The sequence below is a fragment of the Grus americana genome, chromosome 13 (genome assembly GCF_028858705.1).
Source record: "Grus americana isolate bGruAme1 chromosome 13, bGruAme1.mat, whole genome shotgun sequence".
Taxonomy (NCBI): Eukaryota; Metazoa; Chordata; class Aves; order Gruiformes; family Gruidae; genus Grus; species Grus americana.
Window position 1 is genome coordinate 2,098,951 of NC_072864.1, and position 22,227 is coordinate 2,121,177.

Consider the following 22,227-nt stretch of genomic DNA (forward strand, 5'->3'; position numbering starts at 1 on the left):
ACCGAGGCGAGCGCTGCTCGTGGCCCGTGGGGACGTGGGTGCTGCTCTAGGTCGGTGTCCCCGCACCCTGCCCAGGGCCCCGGGACGCGTCCCCTCCCCTGCAGCAAACCCCGTGGCTCCGGGGAACTTCATTGCCAGGTGCCCGGGGTTCTGAATCTGGAGGTGCGGGAGAGCTACAGTAACAACCAGGCATGAAATACTCCTCTGCCCTGTAGGTTTGCAGCCCTGGTGAAATACAGTGGGAGGAAAACATAAAAATCCCATTTCCAGCTCCATAATATTTCCTGCCAAAACAAAGTAAAATGTGCTGCCTTAAATTTTCTGCAAAATTCTTTTGAGGTTATTTTTTTCCCTAAATTAAGCCATACTAATTATTTTCAGCCACTTTATCTCCACTCTGCAACACACCAGGAGGGTGCAGGCGGCAAGCATTTTAAGCCTCCATAAACAAAAGAGTAGTTTGGAAAATAATTCTATCAATTAATCAAATTAATCCTGCAGTTTTAGTTACAAGCCCCAAGTGGCAAGGATTCTAGCCTGCGGTTAGGAGCTATCTCTCATTGACAGCGTTTAAATGTTATGATTGCAACAGTAATTAAAGAATATAATATGCCCGGCTTTGTGTCAGCCTCCTACCTTCAGACCTCAGCGCTGTCTTGGCAGAGGTCAGCTTGAGGACAAATTGGTGATGGCCAAACTGGGCCATCAGCATCATCAGCTGGTGATGATCAAACTGGGCCATCAACATCGCCATTACCAACTGGCGATGGCCAAACTGGGCCGTCACCGTCATCAATTGGTGATGACCAAACTGGGCCATCAACATTGCCATCACCAACTGGCGATGGCCAAACTGGGCCATCACCATCATCAGCTGGTGATGATCAAACTGGACCATCACCATCACCATCATCAATTGGTGATGACCAAACTGGGCCATCAACATCGCCATCACCAACTGGTGATGACCACACTGGGCCATCACCGTCACCAATTGGTGATGACCAAACTGGGCCATCACTATCACCATCACGTTGGGCTTTTTTTCCAACCCCCGGGACAAGACACTCATGCCATGAGTAGCACTTGGGCAAGATGCAGTGGGGAAGTGGAGATGTATGAGCATCCTCACCACCAAGAAGCTCCGGTCCTTTGCAAATGACTGCAAGATGATGGCAGCGGCACCAACGTCCTCCCGCAGCCACTTTACAGAGGACACCAGGACGGCGTACAGAGCGTCCAACTGTCAATTAGAAATTATCACCGTTTGGTTAGAGATGTGCGCGGGAGGAGGGGACCGCGGGGCACGGGACACAGCCAGGGAGGATCATCCCACAAACATCACACAGACAGGGAATTTCTGTGAAAATATTGGAATATATTTGAAAAGATTAATTATGTATGATTTTACAGTACCACCCCATATTTTCATCTCATACTTTATTTAACAATATTAAAGAGGCACTTTAAAAGCACACATACAACATCATAAAACGGCGTTTCCTGCTCTCTCTCTGCTTCTCTGACAAAATATCAAAATAAAAACTTTTGACAGAACACATTGCACCCAAGGTAAATTACCTACAATATTTTTATACAATACAAAGAATTGTAAAGATACATATTAACAGAATAAAGCCTCTTTTTTTTCCTTTTAAATCTAAAACAAAACAAAAAATAATTGCAGGACAGACGCAAAGTACTCTGACTGTTCATATCACATCAGTGCATTACTTCACCTCCTTGACTTGGGAGTATTTCAATAATATTTAGTTATCTTCTATGTCCTCGTTTGCACCTGAGATTTCTTTCCGGTTCAAAAGTTCGGTTGTATAACGTGCTCGTTTAACGTGACGTAACCTTTTCGACACTATGGAGTACCAGCATACAGGATTTTTTTTTTTCCCCTAAAGTTGGATTTTTAAAGATTTTTTTTTTTCTTTTTTTTTTTTCCTGCTTCCTTTTCTTTTACAGGTAACGGCTTCTTCCTAATGGTTCCCTTTTGTTTTTCAATCAAGGAAGTCTGTATTCACATTACAAAAGAAGAATAGCACCAGTAACTGCATAGTAAAAAGCGGATACCTATATAGCCACTAACTCAATACAGTAAGATAGTTTAGAAGTGATACCGTTGAGGGCACTCGGACGGTGCCGGTTCGGTGTGGTAAATTGGCACAGTTTTGACATTGCGCAAAAAAAAAAAAAAAAAAACCCACCAAAAACCTCCCCGCCACAAACGAAAAGAAAACACGCACACACACACACGCACGCACGCACAAAAAAATAATAAAACCCCTAAAAAAAATCAGAGTTTGTCACAAGTGTCAAGGTGCAGTTTGCTCGCGGTGGCGGCTCTCCTCCGGTTACATCGTCTACAGTGGTCAAAGAGTGGCAGCATCCTCTGAAGGGCTCCGACAGCCCCGGCAGCCCCAGAGCCGGTTCGTTATTCTCTTGACGATGTAGAAACAAATTCATAGGGATGGCTGTCAAAATATAGGACACTCGATTCTTAATTTAATTTTTTTCCCTTTTTTTTTTTTTTTTTTAATTGTATCATCTCTTAGGCCAACTCCCAATTAGATGAATTGTACGGGATTATTTGTGCAAAATCTTTAAAAAAGAAAATTTGCTTTCTACAGTGTACTGCACCTTATGAATAAGACGTCTATGGAATGAAGTTCATCTCTTCAAGTACTTTGTACAAAGATAACACAGACACAGTCTCAAAAGGGTCTGAGATTTGCAAGTATCCTTATAACCTCAGCACTTCTGCAATAAAGCAATTGCTCTCGACGATTCAGTCTGCCCAAAGCGATTACAATTTCAGTTCATGAAAATCATCAGCAACATCAAAGTTCTAGCATTTGCATGATAAATCAGGTGAATTAAAGTAGATTAGTAGACACAAAGCAAACTATTTCACAGAGGCTGCAGTGCAAGTTCATTTAAGCTAGACAGAGAAATCATGCTACACAAACGAATTTAATGCTTTGATAATTTTTCCCTTGCAAACCCCATGAAAGCAGCTGAGGATCATCATAAGTCACTTCCATAAATTACTCTGAAGTATCTCTTCTTAAAGGAATTTTAAAGCTAGTTAATTTTTGCCCAAAGAGTTGGCTTAGCAGGTTGTTCTGGGACTCGGCGGTGCGGTAGCTGGCCGAGCCGGCCGGCTTGGCACCCCGGGCGGCACGCGGGCTGTGCAAGGAACCGCGCGGGGACGGTGCCGGCCCCTTGGCCAACACTTGATGGAGGCTCTTCCCCAGAATGGCCTTCCTGCGTTTCAGGTCCCCGTTGGCGTGACGGAGCTCTCCCTTCTTCTGATTGTAAGTGTCCAGGACCATCTTCTTCAGGTGGGTGCCCGTTTTGGGCTTGGGTACCACTTTGTTGCAGTGCGTCTCCCTCCTCCCGGGGGAGAGGGCAGATGCTTCGGCGTTGCTCCAGCCAGCGCGTTTGAGCTCGCTGGTGCTGTCGCTCCTCCCTGGGCACGGCGTTCGGGCTTTTTTCTTTTTCCCATCTCCTTCCATGTTCTCTCGGGAGCCGGAGCTGCTCCGGTGGCTCAAGGACTTGTGCTCTTTCCGCCTCTTGGGGTGAAGCTTGCCGGCGGCTTTGCTCGGCTCCACGTGCCCGTGTCTCACGGCGTTGCTGGCCGCCTCGCCTCTGGGCTGGTGGCCGGTGGATTTGCTTGGGTTGATGCCTTGGTCCTTGGCATTAGCACTGCTGTCCTTGGCCTCGGGCATGGCTTTCTCCCTCCCTGAGATGGGCTGCTGACCCTCCTCAGCGCTGCCGCCGGGACTGTCCGTGCCAGGAGCAGCCTCGCTGCTGGGCTGGCTACCCGTGGTCTTCTTCTGCGGGACCGAATCTTTGGCAGCCCTGTTCAGCGTGGGTGAACCTGTCTTGTCCTTCAGGGGCAGGGGGTGGTGGGCAGCCTCCGGAGATGTGGTCTTAGATGCACCTTCCCAAGAAGAGGCATCGCTGGCACTGGGGTTGCCCCACAGTGTCCTGTGGGTCTCCTTGGCCGATGGAATCTCTGCCTGTGGGGAAGGAAGTTCTGAGACCTTCTTGGCGAGCTGGAGAAATGGAATCCCATCCACAGCATCGGTGGCTGCATTGGGATTTTCCAGCACACACACTATATACTCATCTTTGTTGCCTATGCTTGTTCTTTTATGGCTATCGGCGTAGCCACGTTTCTCAGTGAGGTGTGGAGGAGAAAGTTTTTGGTCTGTGGCCTGGTTACAAGCCAAGCCAGCAAGGTCAATGGTAAACTCGGGTGAGTCCAAGAAAGGAAGTGGTTTCCCATCAAACGCTCCTTTCTCCAGCTCCTCGATAGACAGGGCAGTGATATGGCCAAACTCTGGGCTGCTCGCCGCTGCCGGCGGCAAAGATGGGGAGAGGCAGGGTGGTGGAGGCAGGGTGTCAAACTGGGATTTCTCCATCTCTGCCAGGAGGTCGGAGAAGTCACCCACCAGGTCTTCTGTCTTCACGGAGGGTTGGGGCGCTCCCGGGTCACCAGGTGCTGTAGGGAAGGAGTCAGGGGGAGCCTGCAGGCTGGGGCTGGCAGCCTCTACCAGCTGAAGGTCACTAGTGTGGTCCAGGTGGACAGGTGAGCCGCATGGGAGTGAGCTGCTGTGGTGAGCAACCTTCCTCTTCTTGCTCGGTGGCATGCCCTCCCGGAGAGAGCCGTCTTCTTTTACCTTCTCCCTGCCCTCCCTGGAGGCAACGCCAGGCCTCATGACCCCTCTGAATTTGAAAGTCTTGTTGCTTCCCGCCAGGTGCTTCTCCATGTGCCGATCATACTGCTCTTTCTTGGAGAAGGTGTAGTTGCACATGCTGCAGATGAAGGACTTCTTGATAACGTGCATGACATCTGCGCAGAGCTCACAGGCGTACAGGGTGGTGTGCTTGATCTCCTGCTCCTCAACTATCCCGTGCTCCTGGCTGAGGTGGTTTCGAAGCTCTTTGGTCTCCTGGTAGAACATCGGACACTTGTGGCACAAGTAAATCTTCTGTAAACTGTGCACGACTAAGTGCCGCTGGAGCTTGAAGGGTTTGGGAAACTGTTTGCCACAGTGATGACAGTCCCTGGAAGGATCCTTGCAGTCTGGGTGCATGGGGACAGATTTCGAGGTCCCTTCGCTTTTTGCCGTATGCTCTGGAGATGAACTGGCGGATGCTTTAGAGGAGCTGGGTGCTGGTGGTTTCACCTTGACGTTGCCTTCCAAGGGGTCTTTCATCACCTTGGCCTCCTGCTCGAGGGGCAGCTCCTTGGGGCTCTTGCTCTCTCTGCTAACCGCATGCTTGCTGCTGGGGTCGGCGTGCCGGGACGACCTGCTGGACTTCCGATACATGATGGTGTTGAGGAAGTGGGTGACAGCGGCGTTGTCCTCACCGAAGCAGGCTGGCAGGCCCATCACGGACTTCTGTGCTTGCCCCTTGCGAGCAAACTGGGTGGCATGCTCCCGGAGATGCTCGTTGTACATCCAGACGTCGGAGATCTCCTTTAGGCACATCCCGCAAGCCCACAGACCGGCTTTGTTTTTGGCATGCTTCTCCTTCAGATGGTCCCTCAGCTGCTCCCGGGAGCTGAATTTGCGCTGGACACACATGTAGCAGGTAGGTGGAGGGGAAGGGTTATGGGAGAGCTTGTGGAAGTCCAGCTCCCCTAACGTCAGGAACCACTGGAAGCAGACTTTGCATTTGTACTGCTTGTCTTTCGCCTTGATGGTTATCTCATTGCGGTTTTTCCCCAGCTTCCCATCTTCTAGCTTACTTCTGTGCTTGCTGTGCTGGCCTGGCTTGGGCTTGAAACTCACAGCATTGTCCTCCTCATGGCCAGGAAGATCTTCGCAAGGGCCGAAGAAGCACATGTCTCTCATTTTCAGCTTTGCGTTCAGCATCTCGATGTCGATGGTATGAAATTCGGGAGAGTCTGAATCTTCGTTAGCCTTGCCATTGTAGGGCTCCTCCGCCAGGTCGGGGAGCTCAGAGCTTGCTTCTCTGAGTGAGTGCTCATCCTCAAGGTCCATTAAAGGCTCAAACATGTCCTCAGCAGAGAGGCTTTCTCCCTCCTTCTCCAGGCTCCCCCAGATGTTCAAGCTGGGGACGTTGTCCACTTGGCTGTTTTGGCACAAGAAGGTTAGCATGTTGTCTTCCAGGTCAATGTCCTCCTTCCCTTGGTCAGTCTTCTCGCAGTCCAACCTCAGTGCAATGCTTTTAGATCCGCTGGGAGCAGCATCTCCGCTCTTCGCCTTGCTGCCGTGACACATGTTTAGCATTAAGGCATCATCGACAGAGATGGTTTCATATTCGCAAGGGTCCTCCCTGGTGACACAGAAAGAGCTGGTTTCATTGAGGTCAGAAGCTAATCGGATTGTGAAGAGGTCGATGGCACCTGCTGGACGGAGGTTGACCTCGTTGACGGGCTTGGGTTTCTTGCTGCGCTTCCCATAGACCCGTGTGCACTTTCTCCGGATGAACTGGTCATCGCGGGGGAACAGCTGGGAGAACGTGGAGTCATCATCAAACAAGCTCTGGAGGTCTGAGATGGCTGCGCTCTCCATGCCGTGGTCTCTGCCCAGTGGCATGTCTGACTTCGCCCATTGCTTTGGCTCTGCAGGAGGAGGGCTGGTACCCGGCGCAGTCTGCAGAGCGCCTTGTCCAGGAGCCTTTTGGGTGGTTTCTGAATCACACGTCTCCAGCGGCAGACTTTCTTCAGCAGGAGCCATGGGACCCTCTGGAGCACCATTCTGGTTCCCAGTGCTGCTACCTGCTGCAGGACTGTCTCCTGTCTCTGCATCCATCTTCTCCGCGCCATCAGCACCACGATGCTGCTCTTTGCCTACCTTGCCCAATCCCTTCTCCACTTGCTTCACAAACCCGCTAACCCACGTTTTGCAAGCCTGTGTGTCTTCCACTCCCTTTGGATCTTCCACCTCCCTGGGACAGGTGACTGTGCCTGTTACTGACTCCTTGCTGGCTGTCTCCTTTGAAGACACCATCCTGTCACCCAGGTCCTCTGCGAGCTCAGCTGCACAAGGGGACTGTTTAGCTTTTTGAGAGTGCTGGGATGAGTCAGACCTATTTTGTTCCTCTGTGGAGATGCAACCACCTGGCTCACGCAAGCCCTCCATGATCCTGGGCAGGCTGGAGCTGAGGACAGCAGGGGGAGGACCTGCATTTTTCTCCAGCTCACACAGACCATCGGGCTCATTTCTGCTGGGAAATACCTTTGCTTTCCTTCGTCTCACTTTCCTGTTCAGCTTCTTTTCAGAATTACTGTTCACCTCTCCAGGATCTTTGGTTTGGCTCCTTCTGCCCTTTTCTCCCTTCTTGGCTTGCCGTCCTGGGTCCAGCTTCCCAGCCGCCACTTCACCTGCTCCCCTTGTCTCTGAGCGTGGTCCCTTTGTCTTCATCTCCCTCTGCAGAACACTTGTGCGGTGCAGCTCCTGGGACATCTCGAAGGAGATGACGCTGAGGTCACTGAGCACTCTGCTGACCACTTCTTGCATCTGCGTGCTGGGCTCTTTCTCCAGGTCTGGGCATATTTTCTTGGGGATGTGGTCAACATTGGTGGTTGGCATCTGTGAGCTGCAGGTTTTCTCTTTGACCGAAGTCTTCGGGCTCCTCCTGGGCACCTTTTGGGCTGCTTTTGATGTCTTGTCTGCAGGAATCAAAGTGGACCTGGGAGTCTTGCTGGGCTGTGGTACGCCACTGTTCTTCACCTGGTGCTTGACAGCTTTGTGCCTGGTCAGGCCAGGCTTGGACCGGAAAGAAGCTGAACAAATGTCACAGGTCACCGGGAGCCCATTTGGCTTCTTCTCTTTGTGAAGTTCATTTTGGGAACGGTTTGGAGTACTCTTGCACGTGTTGCCCTCTCCTTGGCCCACATTGCTTAACACACAACTCCCAGCTTCTCCAGCCCCAGGGCTTTTGGGTTTCTCCCCTCTTAAACTCTTTCCTCCACTCTCTGTGGTTTTGGAAAGACCAAGTCTCACCTCTGCTGCCTCTGAAAACTCATGGCCATTTAATTCAGCAGGACCAAGATCTCCAATCCATGTAACACCTCTACTGACAGCAGCTGGCACCTGTTGAACAACAAAACCATTGGACAAAGCCTCTGGTTCACTTTGATGCTTATTTCCATCATCAGAGCAGTTTTCAAGCTTGTTCTCTTGATCGAGGTTTACCTCTCTTTCTCTGATCGGCAGAAGATCTGCTGTGGGCTGGGTTGGATAATCTTGGGTTTCTGAAGGAATGGAGTTAACGACCATATCTGTGACAGTGCCTGCTTGGGTTTCTTGAAAATGCGAGCTTGACAGCACCGCACCGCTGCTTTCAGGTACCTCTTTCCCAACACCCTTTTGGTTGAAAGGTGGTGAGCAGGGAAGAGAGCAGTCCTTCCCATGTGGTTTCTGGGGACCATTCATCTCCAAGGCAGAGCTCACCAGACCATCAGCGTGCAGCAGAGCACAGGGTCTCACCGTCCCTTCTCTTTCAGGTGAGCCGTAGTTGCCCAAAACACCATCAGGGAGGTGATGTTGACCACCCTCAACCACCTCCATTGGTGCAGCCCTGCAGTGATGCAGCGAGGGAGGGAAGGTGGGTGCCCTTTTCCACGTCCCTTGCTCTACTGGGCCCACGGTGGGATGATGGATGCGATGGCTGTTGGCCTCAGGAGGACAGCTCTTCATGATGAATGAACTCGACGCGTTAAGCAGGGACGTGCCATATTTCTTCTCATCTGAGACCTGAGTGCTGAAGCCAGAGACCTCTCCTCCCTCGGCCCCACCGCTTTGCAAGCATTTGGGGTGAGAAAAATTGGTCGGCAAGGGCAAGCTGGCTGGAGATTCGCCCATGTAATGACGGCCATTGGGGGACGACTTCTTGCCATTTCCTTCTCTGGGAACCTTTGCACTGACTGCGCTGGCTTTCATCTCTGGCACCAAGGGGTGATTCTGGTAGAGATCCTCCTTGGAGGGACCGGGGGGGCTGGTGGGACTTGTGGGAGCACTGTGCAGGGGCTGTGCCTCCTGCCCCACCTGATTCCTTTCCAGCCTCTCTGCTGCTGCGCTGCCCAGCGTTTCTTTCTCGAGCAAACTACAGCTTAAATGGGATTGCTCATGTTTTTTAAATGCCAAGGTTGCTTTGTTTTTATCTTGCTCCTGTTCTTCCACGAGCTGATCAGCTTTCTTCCCTTGCCCTGGCAGTGGGGTCACCGCTGTGTTTTTGAGTGGCGAGAGGTCATTATGCTCTTGGGAAACACCATCTGCACGGATATTAATGTCATTCGGCTCTGCATGTTCATTTGCTAAGTGCTGCAGCTCCATTACATTATTTTGCAGCTCTGGCTTTGCAAACATGGATTGTTTTGCATGGTAAGAGCCCATGGCACCGAATGACTCCAGCTGCTCACGTCCACCAGAGAAAAGCGCAGCCTCTTTTGCTGGGGCAGCAATATTCTCCACGTTGCCTCCAATGGGGACATTCCCCTCCCCTTGGGCAGGGCAGTATGTCCGATTTTCCCCTTCCAAGGCACCGCTGCTCTCCTCTTTCTGCTCTGGCTGGACACGAGCGGTGGTAGAGGGGTGGCTGGGAGCAAGCAGCATGGGGAAGCACGGCATCAACAGCTCTTCCTCATTGCTCTTCACTGTTCGGGCAACGAAGAGTTGGAGCTGCTGCAGTGGGTTGGCAGCTGTCTCCTGGGATGCCAACGTCTCTTGGGAGCTGCAGCTGCTCTCCTTGGGCAGACTCAGCATCTCGAACAGCAGTACTTTTTGCTTGATGGCTTTGTCGCTGGGTCCAGGGGCTGGATGGGTGGTGGGGCTCTTCCTCTCCTCCATTTCTTCCATCAACGCAGACCCACCACCATCCCCTTTGAAGTCCACGGTGCTTTTCACCATTTTGGGTGACTCAGGCTTGCTTAAGGGTCTTTCTTCTGTATCTGAGACCTCTTTGATGTGAGGTGAAAAGGTGAGATCCAAGGCTGGGGTGGGACCCTGCTGAAAGCCAAATTCAGGTTTACGGTTTGGAAGATGGGCATCAAAGTTCTCCAGCTCTGCAGCATCAGTGAAGCTTTCATCTGCTTTCCCTGGCAAAGAGAAGCTCTCGGCACCGTGCTGGCATGGCAGGGACGGCAGGGGATCTTTGGACACTTCTGCTGCCTCCAGGGTCTTGGGGAACATGGAGTTGGTGACAACAGAAGGGCTTTTTGTCATGGGGTCGGCGTAGACGGGAGCCTCTGTTTGGTCTGGCGTGCACGAGCCAGGTAGACTTTTGGAGGAAGACCCATTTTCCATCTTTCCGAGGTCGCTTTCCTCAGCACCCACAGTTTCCTGGAGCTGCTCGCCGCTGTCTTTGGAGCAGAAACGGTCCGCGGTGAGCGGGGCTGGCGTGCACATCCGTACCTCCAGCGAGCCCAGCTCCACAGGGCAGGGCCAGGGCTCCCTGGGTCTCTCATAGTCCCCACGGGTGCTCGTGATGGCCGGCTTCTCTCCTCCCAACCTCTCCCTGATGCAGAGGCTTGAACTGCCCAGCTCATCTGCCAAAAACAGTCCTTTCTCATGGCCCGTTTCTTGCTCACCTGGCAATGGTGGGAATTGCTCGGCCGCCTGTCCTCGCAGATGGGCAGCAACGTGTTGCTCGGGTTTCTGAAGGGCAACGGATGCCTCGTTATCCAGCTTGCTGGTTTGCAGTTGACTTTCCAGCTCTGTGACCAATCGCTTGATCTCCAGCTCGTCATCTGATATGTTGTTCATAAAAGTCACGTTATAATCTGTTATCCTGTCCGGCAGTGGCAGGGAGAGTTGGCTGGTGGGGACAGGTCCTTCCTCGGGGAATTTCTTGGCTAGTGGCTTCTCCACTGAAAGGCTGTGGAACTGAGTCATGTCTTCTGGCAGCATCGGAGCCACCTCCTCCATAAGGGACCAGTCTTTCTCCGGCATGAACGGCGGATACGGTTGCTCAAATGGCAGCGGCTTGCTGGGGGGATTGCCAGGACAGGTGAACGTTGTCACATAACCATCCTTGCTCGCAGAAACGCTCTCGTACAGCGGCGGATCAAACTCAGTGACGGGAAGCTCTCCAAATATTGAAGAGGAATCGAAGCTGAGAGGGGAGGAGACCTTGCCCTGCGGCGTTTCTGCGGCGTAAGGGGAGATGCTGGCATGCTTCTGCTCGAAGGAGCCGGCGTTGATGTCATCCCGGCATAAGTACATGTCATCCATGTGCGAGGAGCCCAAGGCTGGGGGCTTTGAGAAGAGGTTGTCATCGTAGTGACCAGGAAGGCCTTTGGGATCAAAAAACGCGTTGTCGCTGTTGACGTATGGATTGGGCGCCTTGGCAGTGAGCATCATCCCCACTGCATCTCCTCCGTACGGGGCGACCGGCGTGGCATAATCCTTCTGACCGTCACAGAGCCCATGTGCCTTCAAGTATTTGATGCCCGCTTCCGAGTAGGCAGCACTCACATTGCCAGGACTAGCTTCATTACCGCTGTGGGATGGAGCAATTAGCTCTTCTGCATGGTACTTCATCGCGTCGCCTGCAAAAGGAGCAAACTGATGCTTCTGGTTGACCATGGTCAGCTCGGGTGAGTCCTGAGCCTCCAGGGTGGGTTCTCCCGCCTCACCCGTGCGCTTCGCTGCTCCTTTGGGCTCTTCTGCCCCCTCCTTACAGGAGACCCTGACGGGGCTCCTGCCCGAGGCGGCCACGCTGGGCGGCTGCCTGTCCTGGGGCTCTGGAAACGGCTCCTCCTTTGCACAGTCCATCACAGCAACTTCTGGTTGAGTACTCGGACGGGTCCTGGAGCCTGCTACCAAAGGTTTGGCTGAGCCAAACCGCCTGCTCCCCCTGGGAAAGTCCTCTTTGCTCTTCGGGCTTTTCTTTGGGTTCCCATCCTCGGCAAGGCTGAGCGGTATCCTTGGCACACGTGTGGGGCTGCCCGAGCGCCTTCTCCTCTGCATGCCTCCCTGCTCGCTGCCCGAGCCGGCCCCATCAGCGCGGGGCAGGCTGGTGCCCATCTCGCTGGGCACGCCATCGCTGTGGTTGCTGCCGGTAGATGACTGGCTGCTCCGTCTTCGGACTCTGGTGGCACAATCCTCTTTCTTGCCATCCTCCTGGCTTGGGACACCCCCATGCTCCTGTGCCTCCCCTTTCTGACTGTCCCTTTTCCGGCTGTAGTTCCAGACTGGATCTTTCTCCTTGGCTCTCTCACTTTTTCCTGTGCGTTTCTTGCTAAAGCTGTGCTTGGTCCTCCCAATGAATCCCGTGCCTTGCTTTTTCCGTCCCCGGAGCTTGCTACACTCTGCTCCATCATTATCTGAGTCAGAGACATAGTCATACTCCCGAAACCTGCCCTCCTTGGCAGCCGGCATCAGCCTCTCAGCGACCTGGGGGAACTGTGCCTGCTTGCTGCTCTTCACCTGCAGTTTGTGGAGCTTGTTCTTCTGCTGCACAATCTTGTGAATGAGCTCCTTGCTCCACGTCCCGCTTCGGGGCTTCCGCTTCTTCATCTCCTTCATGGAAAACCGGGGTGGCTTGGAGCTCTTGGTGGCAACGTCTGGCCCCACGTCGCTCTTCGTCGGAGGCTCCTGGCTGAGCTTCCTGGGATGCTTTTGGCCGGAGGTGGACTTGGAGGAGGTGGTGGCTGGTGGGATGCTGTTCTTCCTGCCCACCTGCAGCTTGGCCATCCTCTCCACTCCCGCTGCCCCGTGATCTGTCTCCTGGGCTGCCAACCTCCGTGCCGCCCTCCCTTTATGAAGGTGATGCTTTCCTGATCCTCTCTTCGCCTGCTCCTCACCTGGGTGGCCATCCTCATAAGAATTACCGGCCTTGGGCTGGCCCGTTGCCTTCTCCTCTGCTGCTGCCTGCTTCGATTTGCTCTCCGAGGCCAGGGCTTCCTTCACCTTGTGGGACACCCCACCGCTGGCCGCCTTCATGCCAGTCAGCTCCTCGTCAGCAAACACGTCTATGAAGCTGCTGTCGATCTCCGGGTTATCTGACTGGTACCCCAGGCCGTTGAGGGCTTCGGTGATCAGGCTGTCCAGCTTGGCGTCGTCGATGTCCAGGTCCGAGGCGGTGAGCGGCAGGGAGCTGGCGGCGAGGCCGTTGAAGAGGCCACCCTTCAGAGCATCTTCCTTGCCCTCGCTTTTGCTTTCCCCATCCAGCAAGAAGTCATCGCTCTTGTTTAACGCCAACAAATGCGCCTGGGGGTCCGGAGAGAGCCCCAGGCTGGGGGGCTTGTGGGGCTCCTGGGGGAGGGCTTTCCGCCCCTCGGCTGCCCGGGGAGCATCCTTGCCCTCTCCCTGGGGAGCGGGATGGGAGGCGCAGAACTGGCGGTGCTGCAGGAAGGAGGAGAGGTTGCTGTAGTTCTGGTCACACTGCTTGCAGGTCAGGAGCACGTCCAACTGATCCAGGCTGGCGCTGCTGAGTGAGTTGGCCAGCAAGTGATGGGAGGAGTATGGCGGCGGTGGCTGCTCCCCATCCAGCCCATCCGAGCATCCTTTGGCCACATCCACGCTGGGTTTGTGGAAGGGGCTTGCTGGGGCGCATTTCAGGAGGTTGTCATCTTTCAGGGCGTCAGGAGGGAAGTGGAAGGACTTGACCGAGTCTGTGGGGTGGTAATGAAGTGAGCTGGAGCTCAGGACATCGGAGGGGTGGAAAGTTTTGTTGCCGTCCTTGGGATGGCAGGGGTGCTGGAAGAAGGGAGAGGGGGTCAGCGCTCCGGACATCTGGCTGTCTTCAAAGCTGGGGTTGAGTGGGCTGCTGGACATGGGGGAGAGTGACGAGCAGGTGCTGCCGCAGGTGGGGTTGGGGACAGGGGACGGCAGCGGGGACTCGCAAGGGGAGGCAGCCACCAAGGCTGACGGCGGTAGGACCAGCGCTGAGCCCGACGAGCTCCTGGAGGGAGGAGGAGGACCTGCTTGACCCATGCCGTAGAAAAGGGCTTTGCTTCTCGAATCGCAGGCAGGAGACCCCGGCTCCTTCCCACTTTCGAAAGAGAAAGCGCCCGTCGAGTTGGGGTCTCCCCTCTGGACGCCGAGGCTCTCTCCTGACAAGAGCTTTTTGCCATGATAGCCTGGAGAGTTATTTAGGGAGGGCCCTTTCTGGGCTTTCCCGCTCCCCTGCCACTCCGACGTGCCCAGGGGGAAGGGGAGCTTCTGGCTGGTGATCTGTCTCGACAGCTCTAGCCTGTTTTGACCGGGCATTGCAGAAGTGATGTGTATTTGCTGCCAAGGCATCCTGGAATTTTTCTGCCTGTGCTGCCTCTGCTCGGGGCCAGACTGGCACTCAAATGAGAACTGGTTTCCAACAGGGTTTGAATAAGGTGCTGAATTCTGGTCCATGGGAGAAAACGCCTTAGCGGCACCTTCCCAAGCTTGCACAAGCCTGGGGTGGGTGGGTGCCGTAGTGGGAATGCTTGTCTCGAAAGGCACGGATCCTGCGCTGGTGCTGCCCGCGGGGGAACTGCAATAGGCTTTGCTCTGAAAGTGCACTTGGGAGAGAGAGTTCGGTGGCATGTTCCTTCTCAGAGGGCTGCTCTGGACCAGCAGCCGCGGGCTGGGGACACTGTCTTTCGCTGAGGCTTGCCTCTTACCGACTGGCTTTGGCATACTAGGCGAGTGTAAACTAGACGGAAAAACAGCTTGGTTTTCTTGGAAAGTGCTTGGGTTTTGGTCGATAGCACCAGATGACGGGAGAGCACCATTGGGGTCGACGGGATGCTCGCTCCTGCCCTTGCAGCACGGCAACGGGCCGTGGTGTGGGGCCGGCGGCGGGTGCAGGAACGGCGGCGGCGGCGGCAAGCCATAGAGCCTGCCCTCAGGGGACACGGTCTCGTAGGAGCCGCCGCTCAGTGCCTCCTCGTGCCACTCTCTGGAGGATGAGTGGAAGGCGAAGGCGCCGTGAGCAAGCTGGCCGGCGGCGAGCCCCACGTCCAGGTACTCCTGGCTCCCCGCATCGCTGCGGTATGGCTCCTTCCCCGAGTCGTGCAGCAGCTGGAAGGGGTATTGGCACGGCAAAGCCCCCAGACTGTGGGCACCGGCTTTGCCACCCTCGGGGAAAGAGCCGGGCTTCTGCACCGGGATCCCGTAGCTAGCACCAGCAAAACTCTTCTCCGGGGAAGGCCAGGAGTCAGCCCCATTCGCCTGAAACTCTAAATAATGTAGCTGCCCATTGGTGCCGGGGCTCTTGAGGGGGATGCCGGTGGCGGGGGGCTGCCCTTTGGGGCCGTGGCGGGGAGCAGGCTGTGAGGTATAGTTGGCGGAGGTACGGCTGGCGGCGGCATCGGGGAAGCAGCGGCCGAAGCCGATGTCTTCTTGCTGGAGCTCGGCCTCGCGCTGGGGGATGCTGGGCACGTGGAAGCGGTAGCTGCCGGCTACGGGGCCGTGATTTGCCTCTGGCTTCTTCGGGGGGGTCACCTTCTGCTGGGGGTAGGCGATGCCGATGGTGGGGTTCGGCCGGGCGCCGGCGATGCTGAGCCGGTAAAGCTGATGGTTGCCCCGCTCACCCTTCCCCGAGCGCCGGCTGCGCTCGCGGGCTCGACCCTTGCCGGGGGGGGACTGGGGGCTGCCCTTGACCTCTCCCCAGGTGCCGTCATTGCCGAACTTGGGTTTGTGGTGGAGGGACTTGAAGTCGATCTTCCCCGCTTGCTGCGGCCGGATCACGGCTTCCCGCTGGCTGTGGGGCTCCTTGTCCTTGGGGCCGGGGAAAGGGGACGTGCCCTCCCCGCCGAGCGCCTTCCCATCCTTCTCCCCGCAGCCTTCAAAGCCAAAGTCCTTGTCGGGGTCTTTGCGGCCGGCCTCAGTATCGCCGATGGTGTAAGCATGCTGGGTCTCTCCAGTCATGATACCGAGGTGGGGGGGTAAAGGCTAGAAAGCCCCGTTTTCCCGTCCCGCTGCGAGCTGCCGTCCCTCCGTCACGGGCATGGTCCTCCGCTGATGGGCACCGGGGCGGTGAGAGGGGCAGTGGCTCCCCGGGGCCGGGGTGGCGTGGGGTCCCGAGCGCCGGCGGGGCTCTGCCGCATCGTTTCAGACCTGGAGAGGAGAAAAGAGAGAAAGGGCGGCTGTCAGCGGGAGGGAGGGGAGACATTTTGGTCCCTTTTCTTGGTGCTGCAGTGGGGAGGGGGATGGAGGAAGAGACAGCGCAACCCCCCCCCCCCCCACCGCGAGCAGCACCGGGGCGAAGCCCTCCAGCTTTTGGTTCTTCAAAGGGTGCTCGGAGCATTTCACCTTTGGCAAAACTGCTGAGGGAGGCACTTTTTCCCTCCCGGGGAAGCTATTTCTGGGTTACTTCTCAGCAACATAAGCAGAAAAAGATGACAGAAGAGCTCCACCTACGGATTAGCGGGAAGGGCTGTCGGGAGAGGCGTCCTGGGCAGGGACGTGTCCCCGTGTCCCCATATCCCCGTGTCCCCATATCCCTGTGTCCCTGTGTTCCTGCTCCCACGGCCGGAGGGTTGGGCTGTGCAGCAAAGGGCTTTTGCTCCACCTCGATCCCCCCCTCCCAGCGCATCCTTTCGACCTCGCCGCCCCTCCACCAAACCATTGCTCTGAAACCCCCGGAGAAAGGACTTGAGCTTCTGCTGCCCCCGCCTTTAACCCACAAAGTGCCCTCGCAATTTTAGGTGCTGTTAAGTAGGTGAAAGAATAAAAACCAAGTCCCGAATTTACCGGCTGATTTTACAATACGGGACCTCAGGGCATTAGACACGAAGCACAAATCAAGTCCAGCCTTTTAAAAGGTACCACCAGGATTTTAGCCCCAGACACAGGCTATATTAAAAAGCAGAGTAAACCCCTTTTTTAAAGAGTCTCTTGTTAAAAGTCCGTTGGAAACAGAAAGGGTTTCTTTCTCCTCCCTCGCTAGAAACGCCTCTTTACTGTCTGCTGCAGGGGGCAAAGGCTCGATGCTGCTGGGAGCTGGCGAGGGGGTGACCTGGCTGCAAATAACCATGAAATTCAGCTTATTAGTCTTCTCTTGGGCGCAATTCTTACAACTCCCCAACCCCATTCGGGGTCCACCCCGCACCGCACAGCCTCGCCATCCCTGCCCAGCAGCGCTCTGAGCAGAAAATGAGAATTTCTGCAAGCGCAGGGGAATGACCTGCATCTCGCTGGGGTCTCTGCAGTGTGCACGGGTCGTCTCTCAGTTCACGGTTGGTGCTTTGCACGCACACAGCGGCCGGGGTGAGCACCCAGTGCTCCGCGACGCTGCTACAGCACATACGCAGTAATATTATGATGAATATATATATAGATAGATAGATAGATAGCAGAGGCACGGCTGCATCCCCACTGCTCCATCTGCAAAGATGCTGCGAGCCCTTGCAGGGAGGCGAAGGCAGCTCAGGGGGGGCTCCCTGGGGTCCCCTCTCTGATTTGAGCTGCTGGGCTCGAATTCCTCCACAATTTCACACCTCACTAAGTGAAATGAATCCCGGGCTGATATGGCCGAACCCTATCGTGCTTGCCCCCCGCGCACCGGCCAAAGCTCACACGCGGCCCTTTGGCACGCAAGGGTTTTGCTTGCAAAACAATGCACCACTTATGCCGCTTCCAGCCACAACTGCGAAGCCTGTTTGCTGCTGTTTAAATTTGCAAAGGCTCCTTGCCAAGATAAAATACCCAAGGCCAGCGCTTGCTACATTATCACAGTCGTGCTCTTTCAGCCACATAAAGGAGCCCCTTTTTTTTTTTTTTTTTTTTTCCCCCCCCTTAAGGAAAGGCTTGTTTGTGTATCCGAAAAGCTGCAGGATTTGCACGGCAAGGGCTGGAGTTTGCTGGTGCATTAGTGCTGAGCGCCAGGAGAAACAAACGCTGTGCTCCCTGCACTGGCAGAGCGATGGGGATGGGGCAAGCAGAGCCGGTGGCACGCGGGACTGTCCCGCTGATGAAGGGGATCCATGTGCCGTGCTGGGATGCCCGGCGACGGCGGCAGAGCCTGGGCAGGAGATGGGCACGAATTTATCCCATGCAAGTGATAGACGGCGCATGAGGCTATCCAAGGTGTAAATTAGGGCTTTGTTCCCCAAAACCCAGCTGCTTGTCTCCACCAGGGGCTTGGGGGTCCCCTGTCCCTGCGAGGGGGTCCGTCCCGCTGGCTGCGGCCACGGTGCATCACCGTCTGCAAACCCAGTGGTGGGGTGTGATGGCACGGCAGCCCTGGGAGCTGCACGGCGCAGAAATCTGGGGCCTCTCGGTGAGGCTCAGCCGGTGCTGCTCCCGATGGGGCGTTCGATAAGGAGGGCTGGGCGTGTTGATTTAAAGTGATATTCCCCAGGCAGCTGCCTGCATCCATCACCGGAGGGTTTGTGGATCCAGCCCAACCATAGCTTGCCCCTTGCGGGATGAGAAACCCACAATAAAATGAAAATAGGGACAATTTTTTTTTTTTTTTTTTCCCCCCTGGGCTCTCGGCCTGCTCCTTAGCCTGTCCCTGGGACCGGGCTCCTCTTTGGGTTACTGCTGGCATCACTTCTTGGGTTTTTATGTTTCAGCTACTGGAAGAGGAGGTGGGAAGGGATGTGACGGGAGCAAAGGAAGGTTACGCTTTACAAAAAAGCATGCAATATTTATCAACAGGCTGCCTGGCGGCAGGGAGAGCTCTCCCCACCTGCAATCGTGTGCCCTGCCGGGTGCTCAGCCCTTTCTCCCGTCCCTGGAGCCGACACTGGGGTCACCCACAGCCTCCTGCAGCCCCGCTGTGGCTCGGGGACACAGGGACAAGCCCAGCAGTGCCGGCAGGAGCCTGGCTGGTAAGGCAGAGCCCAGCCTGCCGCTCCGTGGGGCAGGTCCCATCCTGCCGGGAGCCCCAACGTGCCAGACGGGTTGTGATTCACCACCCCGGCTCTCCGGCACCCGGAGCCAAGCGGCTCCACTCCTTGCACCCCAAAAACCAGCTGTGCTCGAGGGACAGAGCCGAGGGTCCCCCGGGGCTGCCCGTGCTCCCCGAGCACCTCAGCACTTCCCTGCGGGGCTGTCCGGGCACGCACGTCCCAGGGTACTGCGTCACCGCCAGCCCTGAGAGAGCTGTGGGTCCCACCAGCAGGATGCTGACACTTTGCATCTCAGCCAGGACACCGTATGGGGACCACACCATGAAGGCAGAGGGGACCACCACGTCCCCACTGCGGGCAGGGCATCAGCAGGTGAAGCATCTCCCCCCGCTCTGGAGGAAACAGCGGCAAGGCAACAAAACGGTTGTTGAACAGCAAAAAAAAAAAAAAAAAAAACCAACCCAACACCCAACAAGAAAACCCCACCAGCTGCTGAAGCAAAGCACGAAGAAAGGGCTGAAACGGCGGGGGAGGCAAGTTCAGCCCCACTGCCCAGCTCCTGCCCGGGCTCAGCCGAGCATCGCCCCAAGCGGAAGGAAAAATCTCCTTCCCCGTGGCGGGGAGCGGAGCGATGGCCTCGCTGGGGGACTTGGGAGAGCCGGGTTCAGCGTTCGGCTCGGCCTCTCCCTCGCATGACCTTGGGTAAGTCAGTTAATCACGGTGACTCAGCCCTCCATCTGTAAATCAGGCTCGATAATGCTTCCCCTCCTCTATCTGCTCTTTGTATCGTCTATTGAGATTAGCAAGGCAGGGACTGTTCCTGCTATTCGTATGTACGGTGCCCGGTCCAGCGAAGCCCCAATGGGGCCGGGAGATGTTCAGGGCTGGGTGTAAGGGGCTCCGGTCGGGGTGGGGGTCCCGGGGCTGTGGTTCCGGTGGGGGTTTGGCACGGGCGAGCACGCAGGCTGCTCCTGCAAGGTGAATAAACAACCGTCCCGGGATGGGGCTGCTGTTATCTGGGTGGGTATCGCGGCCGGAGGCACTGCGGTTTCGGCAACGGCGGCTCAGGGACGGGCGTGGGAGTGGGTGGAAGGAAAAAAAAAAAAAAATCAAGATGCCAGCTGGGTGGCATCACCCAGGCAAATGCCCTTTGCTGCGACTGGTGGGAGGGAGATGGGCAGGGGGCATGTGGGGGTCCCGAAATGAAATCCCCTGGTTCTGCAGGTTTTCACCGGCTCCATGAGACGTGGGGGTGACTCTGAACACGCTTTGGGTTTTTGACCCCCAAATTGGGCATTTAACCACTGCCTAAAGGATTTACATCCTACCCAGGCAGGTCGGTCCTATCCAGGCAGGGGCTGTGAAAAATCCCTTCCCTTGTGAACTGGCCCCTTCTCAAAGCCCGGCGCCTCTTTAAACTTTCTTCCCCTCGCAGCCGGGTTGCTGTGGGGCCAGAAAAGCAGCCGGGGAGGTCCCTGAGCATCCCTGCAGCCGGAGCTCGGGGAGTGGGGGGGGCCGGGGGCATCCCCTGAGCCTGTTGGGGATGAGGAGGAGAGCGTCTGGCTCCCAAAAATAGCATCCGACCCTGTGCTGTCAGCTGGCCCGTACCTTGGCACCCTCCGCCGCTCAGCTACTGCCGGGACTCACTTTCACCTCCCATGAAATATGGATTTCTTGGCTGCAAAGGAAAGAGAAAAATATGTCAGGAATCCGTGTTTGGCTTGGCTGCCGGCACCGCGGCGCGTGGGGATCATTCAGCCGCCAAAAGGAGGGGTTTCCACCCCAAAACGCTCCGTCATGGCCACCCCCAGCCGGGTCCCCGTGGGTGGATGGTTTGGGCTGGGTGTGTGCTCAGAGGGTGCTGTGGGAGTGAGGAAACTGAGGCACGGATGGAGATGGGGTCTCGCCTCCCCCTCTCCTGCATCCCAGCTCCATCCCTTGCATCCCAGCCACCGCGTCCGCCCGTTGGGGTCCTGCAGACCTGAAGCCTTGCAGGGGCTCAGTGTAACCAGGGTCAGGATGCGGCCCTGAGAGGCAGGAGACGGCCTCACCAGTTGGAGGAGGAGGAGGAAGGAGAGACTGAGGATGATCAAAGGCCAAGCCCCAGCCCCGCTCAGGGTACCGGCCAGCCTGCGGCACCCTGCACCCAGCCCAGGTGCCCCCCATGCCATCCCCGACCCTCGGTGCCCCCCCACCGGGGCCATGACGTGCCGGTCCCCGCGATGCCCAGCCGCGAGCGGGCAGGCGGTGAGGAAAAGCCCATCTCCTGCCCATCTCCATCCCGCACCGCGCCGGATCAGGCCACGCTCCTGGAACAGCACTTGGCTACGTTACACCTTGGGAGTGAGTTGGGAAAAGGGCGCGTCTTCCCAAGTTTGGGAAAGGCGGGGGGATTTTAAGGGACCGCTGTCACCTCCCTGCCAGCCCCAGGTCCAGCCTGGAGTCAACCCATGGTTGCTGCTCCCCAGGAGCGTGCGGGTCACATCCAGACACATCAAACCCTGCTCTGATGTTAACCCACTTCCCGGTCAAATAAAGAGCAAAGCAGGACGAGGGGGTCCGGTTCCTGCCCAGGCACGACGCAGCGGGTGGGAGCATCTCACCAGGAGGGACGTGACACCTCCCTTGCCAGTCCTGGTCCCTGCTTGTCCCCGAGGAGGGAGGCTGGGATGGGGACCGCACCGCCCAGGACCAAAGGGGCAGGTCTGGGGATGGACAGAGGTTTTTTTCTCTGGGGGGAGGCTGGAGCATCCCTTGGGCAGAAAGCGCAGCAGGAAGGACCGGACACCTGGAAAAGGACCCTGTAAGAGGCGCTGGGAAAGATGCTGGGGGCATGTACACACACGCACGCTCCTGGATGGTCTGGTCTGGCCGTGTTGGGCCAAGGAGCACTGCGAGAAGTGGTTTCCAGCAGATTTTTCTGGCCCAAGAAGAAGTTGGAAGGTTATTCAGAAAGTTTGTTTCTTGCTGCTGATGATCCAAAATTGATTTTCTGGACCTGAACAGGTTTGAATTTCCAAGCTGGTGAGAATCCAACTTTCGCTCGGGATCCAGATTTTGCAAACAGTCCTAATCCTTCTTCAGCTTATACTGCAAAATAGTGGAGGAGGGCAGGTCCCTGGGCGGGCACGGCCGAGCCTGGCAGCTCCCTCGGCACCCCGCGAGATGTGGGGGTGTTGCAAGTCGGCGTCTCGGCGCCGTGCCCGGGGTCCCTCCCGAATCCTCGTGCCGCCCAACCCAGAGGCGCTGCGAGAGGAGGTTGCATGTCTGGCGGATGGGATGCCCCACAGGAGATGGCAGAGGGGAGGTGCCTGGGGTGGGGGGAGAGGAGAAGACACAGGGTACGGCTGGAGGTCACCCCGATGTCCGCGTGGAAAGGGATGGATGGATCAGGGTGACCTGGCAAAGCGAATCCCGTAATTCCCCGGCCAGGCAGTCGTGGGAGCTGGGTG

General features: G+C 56.2%; 1 protein-coding gene across 1 annotated transcript in view; it reads right to left on the minus strand.

The window, feature by feature from the left end:
• Nucleotides 1–1,442: 1,442 nt before the first annotated feature.
• The window catches only part of ZNF469 (zinc finger protein 469), a 69,269-nt gene continuing 48,484 nt past the window's right edge, over nucleotides 1,443–22,227 (minus strand). Inside the window, exons 4-5 of the mRNA XM_054840825.1 lie at nucleotides 20,384–20,453; nucleotides 1,443–16,034 (exon numbers count right to left, since the gene is read on the minus strand). Of these exons, the coding sequence (XP_054696800.1) occupies nucleotides 3,057–15,845 (12,789 nt within the window). The 5' untranslated portion in view covers nucleotides 15,846–16,034; nucleotides 20,384–20,453 and the 3' untranslated portion in view covers nucleotides 1,443–3,056. The remainder of the gene's footprint in view (nucleotides 16,035–20,383; nucleotides 20,454–22,227) is intronic.